Source organism: Rhinopithecus roxellana, chromosome 15 (assembly GCF_007565055.1).
Source record: "Rhinopithecus roxellana isolate Shanxi Qingling chromosome 15, ASM756505v1, whole genome shotgun sequence".
In the NCBI taxonomy this organism is placed as follows: domain Eukaryota; kingdom Metazoa; phylum Chordata; class Mammalia; order Primates; family Cercopithecidae; genus Rhinopithecus; species Rhinopithecus roxellana.
In genome coordinates this window covers 18616524-18631606 of record NC_044563.1, presented here as the reverse complement: position 1 = coordinate 18631606, position 15083 = coordinate 18616524, and the positions used below count along the sequence as shown (strand labels likewise).

At 44.7% G+C, this 15083-nt stretch overlaps 1 protein-coding gene across 2 annotated transcripts in view; it reads left to right on the top strand.

Annotated features, from left to right (window-relative positions):
• MTCH2 (mitochondrial carrier 2) overlaps positions 1-5517 on the top strand; it is a 28261-nt gene extending 22744 nt beyond the window's left edge. The window contains exons 11-12 of one of the 2 annotated variants that reach the window (XM_030917841.1): positions 1080-1155; positions 5019-5517. In XM_030917841.1, coding sequence (XP_030773701.1) covers positions 1080-1155; positions 5019-5105 — 163 coding nt within the window. In that variant the 3' untranslated portion in view covers positions 5106-5517. The remainder of the gene's footprint in view (positions 1-1079; positions 1156-5018) is intronic. The other variant, XM_030917840.1, reaches the window with a different exon arrangement.
• The last annotated feature ends 9566 nt before the right edge of the window (positions 5518-15083 follow it).

The window sequence follows — 15083 nt, the reverse complement described above, 5'->3', positions numbered from 1 at the left end:
CCACCACCCCCAGCTAATTTTTGTATTTCTGGTAGAGATGGGGTTTCACTATGTTGACCATGCTGGTCTCGAACTCCTGACCTCAGGTGGTCCACCCACCTGGCATCCTAAATTGCTGGGATTATAGGCGTGAGCCACCACACCTGGCCTTGCCTTTTTTATTTAATTCAAAATTCTTTTCCCATGTGGTACCTGACATATCATTAAACATGTTACTGTTTTCATGTAAGATCAGATAGCTATGTGGAGTTTTGAACATTTTACATCGTTTGTTTTCTGGTTTTGTTTGTTTCCTGTTACTCCTGGCAAGCTGTGATGTTTTCTGATATGTAGAGCAACTGCCATGTTTAGCACAGCGCAAACTTGAAGGATGAATTAAATGTATTGTTATTATTTACAGTTTTTTCAAGATGAAGCAATTATACCTGAGTAGGAACATATATATATCCACTGTTCATATCCGTTTTCATGTTTAGTTTCTTTGTGAACACCAGTTAGTTTTTAAATCCCCTTTCCCTGCTTTTTTTTTTTTTTTTTTTTTTTTCTGAGACTGGTTCTTACTCTGTCACCCAGGCTGGAGTGCAGTAGCACGATCTTGGCTCACTGCAACTTCCGCCTCCTGGGTTCAAGCAATTCACATGCCTTAGCCTCCCAAGTAGCCGAGATTACAGGCGTGTGCCACCATGCCGGCTCATGTTTTTGTATATTTAGTAGAGACGGGTTTCACCATGTTGGCCAGGCTGGTCTTGAACTCCTGACCTCAAATGATCCACCTGCCTCAGCCTACCAAAGTGCTGGACTTACAGGTGTGAGCCACCGTGCCTGGCCACCTTTCCCTGATCTTTAATCATGTAAATGCTATGTTCTGGAGTTTCATTTGATTTGAAACCTAAACATAGGGGAGGAATTCTCTTCTGGATGCTTGATCTTTGCCCTGCTCCACTATGATCTGTTTCATTGAACTAACATGATCTCTCAGGGAATCTTCTATGCAGGAGAATATTTTGACAAGCTTTGTCAATGTCTTGAATGTTTGGTTAATATTAACATGAAGAGCTCCATGTTTTTTTCTATTTTAGTCTTGCTGGTGGATGCCCTCCTTACTCCCCAATATATACGTCTTGGATAGATTGTTGGTGCATGCTACAAAAAGAGGTATTTCTTTTTCTCCATCTCTCTCATGTTATTTTGTTTTATTTTTGTTTGTTTTCTTAAATACTGTCTCTGCAATCCCAAGTTAACTCTTGTAGCTCATTCTAGCTAGAGTGAGTGAGTGAGTCTAGTCTGCCAGTTAATGTACACTTCACAGTGTTCTATGTTTCACTTTGGCATAATAGTAAAATGTGATATTTAGAAATCATGCGCAGGAGTAATGAAAGAATCCTTAGATGAGAGCTAGAAGCCATTTGAGTGCCCACATGCAACTTATAAATACAATCCAAGTAGATTATTATCATGGTAAAATGATGGCCTTGATTTTAGACTTTTTTTTCCCAAACTCACCTTTCATAACAATTATTTGTCACAGTGGTATTGGCAGAGCTGGTCTCCTACTTCTAGAGTCTTGTTAGTGGATGGTTTTTGCCTAGATACCAATTTAGGGTTTGTTATTACTATGAGGTGTATAATCTGCAACAAAAACATTCTTTATTATCTAGGCAAAGCTTTATTGGAAAATAAAATAATGGGCTGGGTGCAGGGGCTCACGCTTGTAATTCTAGCACTTCGAGAGGCGTAGGTGGGCAAATTGCTTGAGCCTAGGAGTTTGAGACCAGCTGAGGCAACATGATGAGACCTCATCGCTACAGAAAATACAAAAACTTAGCCAGGCATAGCACCTGTAGTCCCAGCTACCTGGGAGGCTGAGGTGGGAGGATCACCTGAGCTCAGGAGGTCAAGGCTGCAGTGAGCCAAGATTGCACCACTGCACTTCAGCCTGGGTGACAGAGTGAGACCCTGTATCCAAAAAAAGGAAAATAAAATAACAGTTAGGTATGATGGCTCATGCCTATAGTTCCAGTCACTCAGGAGGCTGAGCCAGGAGGATCACATGAGTCCTTGAATTTGAGGCCAGCCTGGGCAACACAGCCAGACATGTCTCTTAACAAAAAACTACAGGCCAGGTGCAGTGGCTCACGGCTGTAATCCCAGCACTTTGGGAGGCCAAGGTGGGCAGATCACTTGAGGTCAGGAGTTTGAGACCAGCCTGGGCAACACAGTGAAACCCCATCTCTACTAAAATACAAAAGAAATTAGCCAGGCGTGGCAGCGTGTGCCTGCAGTCCCAGCTACTGGGGAGGCTGAGGCAAGAGAATTGCTTTAACCAGGAAGTGGAGGTTGCAGTGAACCGAGATCGTGCCACTGCACTCCAGTCTGGGTGATAGAGTGAGACTCCATCTCAAAAAAAAAAAAAAAACAATAACAACAACAAGCGGATTGACTGTGGGCTGAATTCAGCACGGGGTCACTTAACATGGCTATCAGTTTAAAGTTGTTTTTGAAGGGGGTCCGCTGATTAAAGGACTGCGGAAGAAAGTGTATAAAGAAGCTCTTTGTTGCATTATTTTATAGCACTAGTGATACATAAGAGAAAGGCCTTTGAAATCTGAATGAAAGGGTCTAAGTGTTGTTTGTAGTTGCTCTTGCTTAGTGTGCCCACAAAGCCCTTCTGTGAATCCAAACTAGAATACTTGAATGATTTCAGAACAGACCTACCATGAACATTGCCTTTCATTCTGAGTTTTACTCTCTATTGTACAGTGTGGTCCCTGTTTAAATGGAAAAAATGGCCTTTCCTTCCTTCCTTTTCTGACTAACCCCTTGTTATAGGAAGAAAGCAGACAGAGAATGGATTAGGGTGTCTAACACACTTTACCTAGGAACAGTGGTTCCTGTAGGTGCTTACAACAACAGCAAATCTTGATGGCATTTACTGTATACCAGATAACAGATATCATGCTGAGAGCTTTTCTTACATCAGCTCATGTAATCCTCAAAACAGCTGTGTGAGGATAGGTGTCATTCCTTTTTTTTTTTTTTTTTTTTTTTGAGGCGGAGTCTCGCTCTGTCGCCCAGGCTGGAGTGCAGTGGCCAGATCTCAGCTCACTGCAAGCTCCGCCTCCCGGGTTTAAGCCATTCTCCTGCCTCAGCCTCCCGAGTAGCTGGGACTACAGGCGCCCGCCACCTCACCCGGCTAGTTTTTTGTATTTTTTTAGTAGAGACGGGGTTTCACCATGTTAGCCAGGATGGTCTCGATCTCCTGACCTCGTGATCCACCCACCTCGGCCTCCCAAAGTGCTGGGATTACAGGCTTGAGCCACCGCGCCCGGCCATAGGTGTCATTCTTAATCACCCATTTCACATATGAAGAAACTGGGGCTTAGAGTAGTTTAGTGGCAATTATATAACCCAAGGTCACATGAGCTGTATTTGGGAAGGCTCAGATTTATACTCCAGAGTGTACTCAGTTGCACTCAGAACATTATTACTTTATTTTTATTTACTTATTTGATTTTTTATTTTTTAGAGACAAGCTCTGTCGCCCAGGCTGGTGTGCAGTGGTGGCATCACGACTCACTGCAGCCTCAAACTCCTGGAGTAAAGCAGTCCTCCTACCTCAGCCTCCCAAGTAACTAGGACTACAGGCATGCTGCCACCATGTCCTGTTAATTTTTTTGTTTTGTTTTGTTTTTTGAGACAGGGTCTTGCTCTGTCACCCAGGCTGGAGTGCAGTGACATGATCTTGGCTCACTGCAACCTCTGCCTCCCGGCTGAAGTCTTTGGTTCAAGTGATCTTCCGAACTCAGCATCCCAAGTATCTGGGACTACAGGCACACACCACCAAGCCCAGCTCATTTTTTTTTTTTTTTTTTTTTTTTTTTGAGACAGAGGCTCGCTCCATCACCCAGGCTGTAGTGCAATGGTGCGATCTCAGCTCACTGCAACCTCCACCTCCCAGGTTCAAGCGATTCTCCTGCCTCAGCCTCCCAAGTAGCTGGGATTACAGGTGCCCACCACTACGCCTGGCTAATTTTTGTATTTTTAGTAGAGACAGAGTTTCACCATGTTAGTCAGGCTGGTCTCAAACTCCTGACCTCTGGTGATCTGCCTGCCTCGGCCTCCCAAAGTGGTTGAGATTACAGATGTGAGCCACCATGCCTGGCCAATTTTTTGTATTTTTTGTAGCAATGGGGTTTCACCATGTTGTGCAGGTTGGTCTCAAATTCCTGAGCTCAAGTGATCCTCCTGCCTTGGTCTCTCAAAGTGCTAGGAATACCAATGTGAGCCATTGCACCTGGCCTTTAATTTTTTAATTTCTTGTAGAGATAGGGTCTTCCTATGTTGTCCAGGTTGTTACTACTTTGATTATAAGATTTTATAAGTAGTCCTTAGAAACATGATTTCATTTCATTAAGAAATAAATAGGCCGGGTAGAGTGGATCACACCTGTAATCCCAGCACTTTTGGGAGGCCAAGGTGGGCAGATCACTTGAGGTCAGGAGTTCGAGACCAGCCTGGCCAATATGGTAAAAACCCACCTCCACTAAACATACAAAAATTAGCCAGGCATGGTGGTGCATTCCTGTCCCAGCTACTCAGGAGGCCGAGGCAGGAGAATCGCTTGAACCTGGGAGGCAGAGGTTGCACCACTGCACTATGGCCTGGGCAACAGAACGAGACTCCATCTCAAAAAAGAGAAACAAAGAAATAAATGAAAGCTAGCACTTACTGAATGTTAGGCACTGTTCTACATGACTCATTTGCTAAGCCAGCTGGAAAGTGGCAAAGCCAGAATCCAACCTGGGCATTCTGTCTGCCCAGAGTAAGAACTTATTAAGGAGAAATTGTAGTTAGTTCATAGTAGCTCAGCCTTTCAAAGAATACAAATCCCTGTTCTGTAGTGATAGTCCCAGTTTTGTCCTGGATTTATTCACGTCTCCCAGTTGGACCTCTCTGCTGATTTGGATTGGCTGATCTCATCTCGCTAGATATTATTTGTGTTTTGTTTTGTTTTCCAGGGGAATATGAGCCGAGGAAATAGCTTGTTTTTCCGGAAGGTCCCCTTTGGGAAGACTTATTGTTGTGACCTGAAAATGTTAATTTGAAGATGTGGGGCAGGGACAGTGACATTTCTGTAGTCCCAGATGCACAGAATTATGGGAGAGAATGTTGATTTCTATACAGTGTGGCGCGCTTTTTTAATAATCATTTAATCTTGGGAAAATTGAGGTGTTTGGTGTCTGCCTTTTTTGTTCTTTTCTCCAGCACAACATAACTTACCACTGATACTCCCCCTTTAGTTATTCTGAATTAGGATATTTTTGCTCCAAATTCTTATTTTACTTAACCAGAAGGGAAAAAAAAAGTTGTATTTTCCTGAAGCTACAGGCACTTTGTCATGTGATTTTTGAGTCTCAATTTAAGGCTTTGTAAAACGAAGAGTAGAATTCCAAGAAGGATGAGAAATAATTCTGTAAAACTTAACAAAATCACTAAATTAAACTATATGGGAGGTTACGAATTACCTTTTCTTAGGTAGACCCTAAAAAGTCAGTAGCATGCACCAGAATCTGACTCCCATTATGCTTCTAAGCACATTTCGTTGACCTTGTCTCTCATACTTCAAGAAAAGGACAGTACGTGGCTACATTATCCTAGAAAGTCTGTGTGAGGATCTACCCCTTCAGTCTGTTATTGCAGAGTAATAAAATGTCACCGACAGGGTGCCTCTGAGCCTACTTTAGTTCAAGAGGCTGCCTAAAAAAATAAGTAAGATAAAGAATCAGCAACAACAAAGAAAAAGGACAATTACAGAAAATAAGCAAGATTGGGAAAGGAAGTATAATGGCACTTTTTTTCCTCAAAGGAAGTTCTTGTTTTCACGTCATATACGAAAAGCAGATCCTGCAGGAGTAATCCCCTTCTTTAAGAGCCAAGTATTCGCCCGCGCTTAAATTACACCATACAGTTCTAATTGTATATAATCTTTTGTTCTTCAGTTTTTTGTTTTGTTTCCTTTTTGTTATTGTTGCCGAAGGTGAGTAGTTTTGCATTTCTGATGACAGCCTTGGAAAGTATATTTGTAACTCCATGTCTGGTAATGCCAACCCAAGTCCATATGGGTCTTAGGACACTGACCGCTTCACATGCCATACCCTCAGTTAAGCATGTTAACATTTATAGGAGGAAAAAAATCTCTTTAGGAGAAAATAAAATTCAACTCAAGCATAAAGCTTCTATTTACTCAGGCCTTTTAAAAAGCAGGTTAAAATGCTCTAAAATGAGAAAGCCTGTGGTTTCGCTTATTTATATAATTCACTGGGACATTGCCAAATGAGTAAGCACTTAATTTGCTGCTTCTGAGACGTCTCTGTCAAAACAGCCCCACTAATAATGTTAGATAGAATGAGAATGCAGGGGTCTCTTCCCTCCCCCTGGGGTTTAGGAAGCTCATGAGGAGCTCAGCTTAAAATGTCTTTGATGTCTCTTCCTTTGTCTCAAAAATAATGTCAATTTTATATACTATTCAATATTACTATCTGCATTTGTTTTAATATAAAAATGTTTGCTGCCTACCTTTTTCTCCCAAAAAATCTTTAAGTAAAGATGATCTGGGAAAATGTGCCATGTTTATCCTGTGGCTTCTGTGAACTTCATGCTTGCCTATTCATAGTTGAGAAGCATGTCTGACTCTGATAACCAGGCTACCACCAGAGGACGCCAAGGCTTCAGTTTGGCCTGTGCAAGTTGGGTGGCTGAGAAATTTCTTCAAGGCGTGGCATTGCTCAAAATACCAGTCCAGCTGTTTCAGCCTTGCTGCATCCAAGCTAGAGGCCTAGTCAGAGTCCTATACCTGTGATCCTCCATAATATCTTACTGTAAGCTATTAGCATAAAAGTCTAAAGATATTCAGGGGCTAGGAAATGCAGGTAGGTGCTATTAAGAAACACATGCGCCCAGGCACGATGGCTCACGCCTGCAATCACAGCACTTTGTGAGGCCAAGGCAGGCGGTTCACCTGAGGTCGGGAGTTTGAGACCAGCCTGACCAACATGGAGAAACCCCGTCTCTACTAAAAATACAAAATTAGCGGGGCATGGTGGCACATGCCTGTAATCCCAGCTATGCGGGAGGCTGAGGCAGGAGAATCTCTTGAAACCAGGGAGGTGGAAGTTGCGGTGAGCCGAGATCACGCCATTGCACTCCAGCCTGGGCCACAAGAGTGAAACTCCATCTCAAAAAAAAAAAGAAAAGAAAAAAGAAACACATGCAAGAAATAATTAACTCGGTAAAGAACATGAACTTCGGCTGGTTGTGATGGCCCATACCTGTAATCCTAACACTTTGGCAGACTGAGGCAGGCGGATCACTTGAGGCCAAGAGTTCAAGACAAGCTTGGCCAATATATCTACTAAAAATACAAAACAATTAGTCAGGCATGGTGGCACGCACCTGTAGTTCCAGCTACTCAGGAGGCTGAGGCAGGAGAATCGCTTGAACCTGGGAGCTGCAGGTTGCACTGAGCCAAGATTGTGCCACTGGGCAACAGAGTGAGACTGTCTCTTTAAAAAAAAAAAAAAGTAGGGGTTCTTTAGTAAGCCACTTGTGAAACTGGTTTTCCTTGGTGGTACCAAGCTAAGTTGCCACAAACTGTTCCTCTAGAGTATGTGATGACCATTGAAACCTTGACTTAAGAAGAGTGTGGGGTGGGCTGGGGACAGTGGATCACTTGAGTCCAGGAGCTCAAGACCAGCCTGGGCAACATGGCAAAACCCTGTCTCTTTATTTTTTATTTTTAGACCGAGTTTTGCTCTGTCACCCAGACTGGAGTGCAATGGCACCATCTTGGCTCACTGTAACCTCCGCCTCCCAGGTTCAGACAATTCTCTAGCCTCAGCCTCCTGGGTAGCTGGGATTACAAGCACGCGCCTTTACACCCGGCTAATTTTGTATTTTTAGTAGAGACAGGGTTTCACCATGTTGGTCAGGCTGGTCTCAAACTCCTGACCTCATGTGATCCGCCCACCTCGGCCTCCCAAAGTGCTGGGATAATGGGTGTGAGCCACTGCGCCTGGCCCCCTGTCTCTATTTAAAAAAATAAAAGAAAGGGAGGAAAATTAGCTGGGCGTGGTGGCACATGTCTGTAATCCCAGCTACTCAGGAGGCTGAGGCATTAGAATCGCTTGAACCCAGGAGGCAGAGGTTGTGGTGAGCTGAGATCGTGCCATTGCACGCCAGCCTAGGCAACAAGAGTGAAACTCCATCTTAAGAATAAAGCGTGTGTTTCCTGGAACTTTGGGGGATCATTATAAAAATACTAGGGTAAAAAAGCAACCTTAGTAATCCCAGCATTTTGGGAGGCTGAGGCAGGTGGATCACGAGATCAGGAGTTTGAGACCAGCCTGACCAACATGGTGAAACCCCGTCTCTACTAAAAAAAAAAAATACAAAAATTAGCCAGGCGTGGTGGTGGGCGCCTGTAATCCCAGCTACTCAGGAGGCTGAGGCAGAAGAATCCCTTGAAACCGGAAGGTGGAGGTTGCAGTAAGCCGAGATTGCCCCACTGCACTCCTGCCTGGTCAACAAGAGTGAAACTATCCTTTTTTAAAAAAAAAAGCAACCTTAGGATGTAAGAAACATTGAGCATAAGCCCTATATTCCATCATCTCTCTGTTCCCTCAGCATACCTTGAATTAACTGTAATTTCCTATTACAGGAAAGAGGACAGAATGTCCTGTAGTGACCTATGGTCCCACCGCAGCACTCCAGCCTAAGTGTCAACTGAGAGCCTGTCTCCAAAAAAAAAAAAAACAAAGACTCACTGGGCTTTATAGAAAAATTAGTGGGGTCATGGCTAGTTTAAGTGCAGCAGTATTTGCAACGAGTTGATCACAATCACAAAGTGCTGTGATCACAGGCGTGAGCCACCATGCCCAGCCAACCTAAATGTTATGTAAACCATCCATCTGATGAAAGTGGGCCTGCATTTGTAGTCAAAGCAGTGAACAAGCCTCCCAACAGAGTAGAATGGTCTTAAATAAGGAAAGACAGATCTTGCCTCTGCAGAATTATAAATAGCTGAAACAACTGAAAATAGAAATGATCACCATTACTTTTCTAGACTATTATGATGGTTTATGTAGATGAAAAGCTAAGTACTGTATGGCAAGGATTTCTTCCTAGAGAAGAAATCTTCCTAGAGGCACCATTAGTTCAGTGTACTAGAACTCCTAGTACATTTGGCTGCCAACATTTCTTGAAACTGATCTATGTGTCAGCACCTCTACTGGGTGCTTCTAAAACATCCTTGCAGATTGGATGGGTTCATTCAGGCTGCCTCCCAAGGTGGCATGGTAGTTTCTATTTTGGGGTTTTTGTTTTTTTAAATACAGACAAAGATATTTGTCTTACCTTCTTTTCAGAGCTCTGTTTAGGCTTACCTAAAGAAGTCACAAGTACTGGGTGCAGTAGCTTATGCCTGTAATCCCAGCATTTTGTGGTTTTTTGTTTTGTTTTGTTTTGTTTGTTTTTGAGACAGTCTCAAAAACACTGTGCCCAGCCAATCCCAGCATTTTGGGAGGCTAATGTGGGAGGATCACTTGAGTTCTGGAGTTTGAGACCAGCCTAGACAACATAATGAGATCCTGTCTCTACTAAAAATAAAAAATAAAAAAATGAGCCAGGCATGGTGGCACAAATCTGTAGTCCCAGCTATTTGGGAGGCTGGGGCGAGAGAATCACCTGCACCCAGGAGTTTGAGGCTGCAGTGAGTTATAATTGTGCCACTGCACTCCAGCCTGGGTGACAGAGCAAGATCTTGCCTCAAGGGAAAAAGAAAGTCACATGTGACATCTCATTTTATATTTTATATTTTCCCCCTTCTATTCATCTCTCATCTTAGTTTTCTCTTTAAAATTGAAAGGAGTCAGAATCTTGCACTCTGATTTTTGCCCTGGAAGGAAAGTTGCTTTTACCAACCAAAAATTAGCTGCTGCTGCTTTTTTTTTTTTTTTTTTTTTTTTTGAGACGGGGTCTCACTCTGGTTGCCCAGGCTGGACTGGAGTGTAGTAGTACAATCTCAGCTCACTGCAGCCTCCACTTCCCAAGCTCAGATGATTCTCCCACCTCAGCCTCCCAAGTAGCTGGGATTACAAGCGTGTGCCACCACATCTGGCTAATTTTTTTTTTTTTTTTTTTTTTGTATTTTTAGTAGAGACAAGGTTTTGCTATATTGTTGCCCAGGCTAGTCTCGAACTCCTGGACTCAAGCCATCTGCCTACCTCAGCCTCCCAGAGTGCTGGGATGATTGGTGTAAGCCACTATGCCTGGCCAAAAAATAGCTTCTTTTCAGGATACTATCTTGGCTAAGAATGAGGATTAATTTTCTTTCTTTTTTGGGGGGGGGAGGGAATGGAGTCCCGCTCTGTCGCCCAGGCTGGAATGTAGTGACCTGATCTCAACTCACTGCAAGCTCCGCCTCCCAGGTTTACGCCATTCTCCTGCCTCAGCCTCCCAAGCAGCTGGGACCACAGGAGCCTGCCACCTCGCCCGGCTAGTTTTTTGTATTTTTTAGTAGAGACGGGGTTTCACCGTGTTAGCCAAGATGGTCTCGATCTCCTGACCTCGCAATCCGCCCGTCTCGGCCTCCCAAAGTGCTGGGATGACAGGCTTGAGCCACCGCGCCCGGCCGAGGATTAATTTTCTAAAGTGAGTGAAAGTTTTCCTTCTATCCAACCTTCCCCATATGACAGCTTCCTCATACATTTGCTATCTAGAGAGAGGTCCTAGGGAGGCCCCTTCCAGTGTATGAGTTAAGTGTTCTGGTCACCAGTGTCCCGTGGTCATAAGATGGAACTACAAAGAGCCCATCTTGCCTTGGTCTAAGTAGTGTCCTCTGTACTCTGGGCACCAAATCTCTTGACTGGGACTAAGCAGATTTTGCATGAAAACCGTAATTGTTCTGGAACCATCTTACTGCAACTCTGAAAAAGAATGTTTTTAAGTAGGTTCCGATCAGTACCATACCACAATACAGTTAGAGGTTGTTACTTAAGAGAGTGGAAGAAGAGGAAGAGAAACCAGTGTGACCTGCAGGTGTTATTCAGGACTCAGCAGCTTCCTGAGAGGCAGCAAATAAGGAAACAAATCTTGTCCTCTCTCCAAGTCTCCAAGATGACACGTGGGTGAGAGGAAATTTTGTAACACCAGCCTCTGCCTCGCTAAGGCAGCTAAGAGAATGGACTATTCCCTGGCCGTGCCACATTTCCATGGAAAATCTATTAGGTATTGCTTTTATTTCCACATAGAGTAGCATGAAGAGCCAGAGGTTGGATAAGGACAAGCCAGCATTGCACCTACCCTGGCTGGCCGTCTAGCTGGGGCCCTGGCCTCCTGGCATCAGACTGGTGAGAGTGTCCTTTGGCTGGAAACAAGATAGAGGGTGAAGATGGAAACAACAGAACCATGCCTCACCTCAGACTGCTCACCTCTTGCTGGAATTCAGTATCTCATGCCTTTCCTCCCCTTGAGGGACTCACATTTAGAGTTTATAAATGCAACTGTCAGTCATTAAGTGAGTAGCTTGGGCAGAGTTCTGTGCGAGGGGCAGCAGAGGATGCAAAGGCATGTAATAAATCTCCCTGTCCTTCTTGGCGCTTACTGTTCACTGAGAGGGAGGCAGAATGACAAGAACATAAAACTCTAGGAGTGTTGAACAATTAAGTGAAACCATATGTACAACAGTGAGGCCTGGTGCCCTGAAAGACGGTATTCATTGAAGCTCTTTTAGCGCTCTGATGCTGGTTATACAAAGCAGGATACGCCATGAGAAGCTGGAACCAAGCACCATGGGATCCACAGAGGGAAAGCTTACATCCATTTGGGGAGACCAGAGACTTCATGCAGAAGTGGCACTGATTGTGGCTTTGTCAGGATAGTGGGGATCCTGGGCGGCAGGACGATGGGATGGCAGCAATTTCTAGCTCTGTCACCAGCTGCGAGACCTTGGGAAAGTTGGTCATTTTAAGCCTCAGGCTCCTCATGTCTAGAATGCAAAGTCATACTCTAAATTAGAGTTTTCTTTTTTTGTTTTTTTTTGAGACGGAGTTTTGCCCTTTCGCCCAGGCTGGAGTGAAGTGGCTCCATCTCAGCTCACTGCAACCTCTGCCTCCTGGGTTCAAGCGATTCTCTTGCCTCAGCCTCCTGAGTAGCTGGAATTACAGGCACCTGCCACCACACCCGGCTAACTTTTGTATTTTTAGTAGAGACGGGGTTTCACCATGTTGCCCAGGCTGGTCTCAAATTCCTGATAGGTGATCCGCCTGCCTCAGCCTCCCAAAGTGCTAGGATTACAGGTATGAGCCACCACACCCAGCCTAGAGTATTAAATGTAGTACCATGTCTGTCATAAATATTTGGTATGTGATAGTTATTAGAATTTTAAGAATTAGACGGGAAGGGCTACTTTCCAAGTCTAGACAATATGGGCAAAGTTACGGCGTTAGTAAAGGCTGAAGCATTTGGGGGCAAGTGGAATTGCATCTCTTACTGTCCTTTCTTCAAAGCTGGATCTCTGCCATATGATGAGCACCTAGAACAGGGACTGGCACATGGTAGAGACTCCACAGATGTGTGTTGAATAAAGTCAGCTGCCTCCTAGCTGTATCCACTGAATGTCTTTCAGGATCCCCAAACTGAGTTACATCTCAAGCCCTCTTCCCAAGCCTGTGGTGTACTTGCACTCTAAATTCTATGATAAACACAGCATTATGCCTATTCCCCAAGCTAGAAACCCTGGAGATGAGTTTGAGTCCTCTCTACCCCTCCCTCTGCTTCTAGAAAGTCACTGCTGGATTCTCAGAAACACCTCTGAATTTGTCATCTCTCCTTCTTTCCCGTCGCCTTAGGCATCATCTCTGCTCAGCTGTTGCCGCAGCCTCTATCTCGTTTTCCTGCTGCCAGCTCAAGGCAGTAGGCAGTAGATAAAGCTGGAGTTCTACCAACTTTGACCAGGGTACAGAGGATAGCCACGACGCTCCTCTACCTACACAGGCTTTTGGCAGAGGATAAAATACTGCTTTTTGACCCAGGTTTCTTAAGATTTCTTTTTTCTTTCTCTCTTTTTTTTTTTTTTTTTTTTTTTTTTTTGGTTTGAGACAGAGTCTCGCTGTATCATCCAGGCTGGAGTGCAGTGGCGCTGCAACCTCCATCTCCTGGGTTCAAGCGATTCTCCTGCCTCAGCCTCCCTAGTAGCTGAGATTACAGGCATGCGCCACCACGCCTGGCTAATTTTTTTGTTTTGTTTTGTTTTGAGACAGAGTCTCACTCTGTCGCCCAGGCTGGAGTACAGTGGCACAATCTTAGCTCACTGCAACCTCCACCTCCCGGGTTCAAGCGATTCTCCTGCCTCAGACTCCCGAGTAGCTGGGATCACAGATACCTGCCACTACACCCAGCTAATTTTTTTTATTTTTAGTAGAGACGGGGTTTCACCATGTTGCCCAGGCTGGTCTCAAACTCCTGACCTCAGGTGATCCGCCCGCCTCGGCCTCCCAAAGTGTTGGGATTACAGGCGTGAGCCACCGTACCCAGCCAGTCTTTGTATTTTTAATAGAGACGGGGTTTCATCGTGTTGGCCAGGCTGGTCTCGAACTCCTGACCTCAGATGATCCACCCACCTCAGCCTCCCAAAGTGCTGGGATTACAAGTGTGAGCCACCGCGCCCGGCCTCCTTAAGATTTTTTTTCGTTTTCTTTCTCTTTCTTTCTTTTTTTTTTTTTTTTCTGAGACAGAGTTTCGCTCTTGTTGCCCCGGCTGGAGTGCAATAGTGTTATCTCAGGTCACCGCAACCTCTGCCCCCCGAGTTCAAGTGATTCTCCTGCCTCAGCCTCCCAAGTAACTGGGATTACAGGCGTGAGCCACTGCACCTGGCCAAGATTTCTTGACCTAGTGTCTTTAATCCTTCCGCCCCTGAGCCCACATGCAGCCCCCGTTCCCCAACAGCCTCTGCTCTGCACATTTGTGCCGCACTGGCAGCTGCTCTCTGTGTCTGTTATCTTCCACTGAAGCCTTGTGCAGGAGGAGCTGAGCTGAGAGACAGGGCTATTTATAAATAGAAAGTGGGTGTAAAGTTCTGCAGTCACAAGTGTTTTAAACAAGACTAATTCCATCTCCCCGAGTCGAACTTTGAAATTTCTGTCCACCTCCTCATCTCCCATCTTTTCTCAAAGCCTGCAAGTTCTTATCCTCTCCTTGGTCAAAGCCACCATAAGCCGGGGTACCATGGTAGCTAAGAGATGTGACATGGAACAAAGTGTGGGAATTACACAGATTCATCATAGTCAGAGTCAAAGCTACGGAGGGAACATAAATGTTCTTACCACCTAAAAATATTTAGTGATGGCTCACCATGTGCCCTGCCCATGTCACCATTAGCTCCAACCCATAAAACAGCCATATAAGCTAAATGCTGCTCCCATTTTAGTGGTGGAAAAGTGAAACTCAGAAGGGTTCACTGATTTGCCCAAGACTGGTGGTAAATAGCAAAGCCAGGATTCTCACATGGGTCTGCAAGTCTGGAATTTCTAATATGGCACCCACACGCATTGAGTGCCAGTATTTTTCTGCATAATGATCGGAGCACAGATTTTAACAAAGAGCTAAGTATGAATATTAATGAGAGGAGGGAACTCGTGGTTTTATTATAATAATGAAAGGATCAACATTGTATGCTCAACAGTTAGATGCTCAGAAGCCCAACTCAAACTGGCTACATTAAGAAAAGGAATTCATTGGCCCAAGTAATAAAAATGGCTAGTGGTGAATCCAGGGGTTCAAACAAGGGCATTGGGATTCAGTCTTCCCACCCTTCGGCTGGCTTCCCTCTCTGATGGACTCTCCACATGGCAACAAGATGCCAACTGGCAGCTCCACTCACATGGCTTCTTAGAGCTTGTAATTCCAGAGAAAGAGCAAAATCTCTTTGGAGAGCTCCAGCAAAAATCCCAGGAGGACTCTGGCTTGAAACACACACCCATCTGTGAAGCATTTGGTGTGTCTGGGAGATGCTAGCCAGGCCTGAGTCA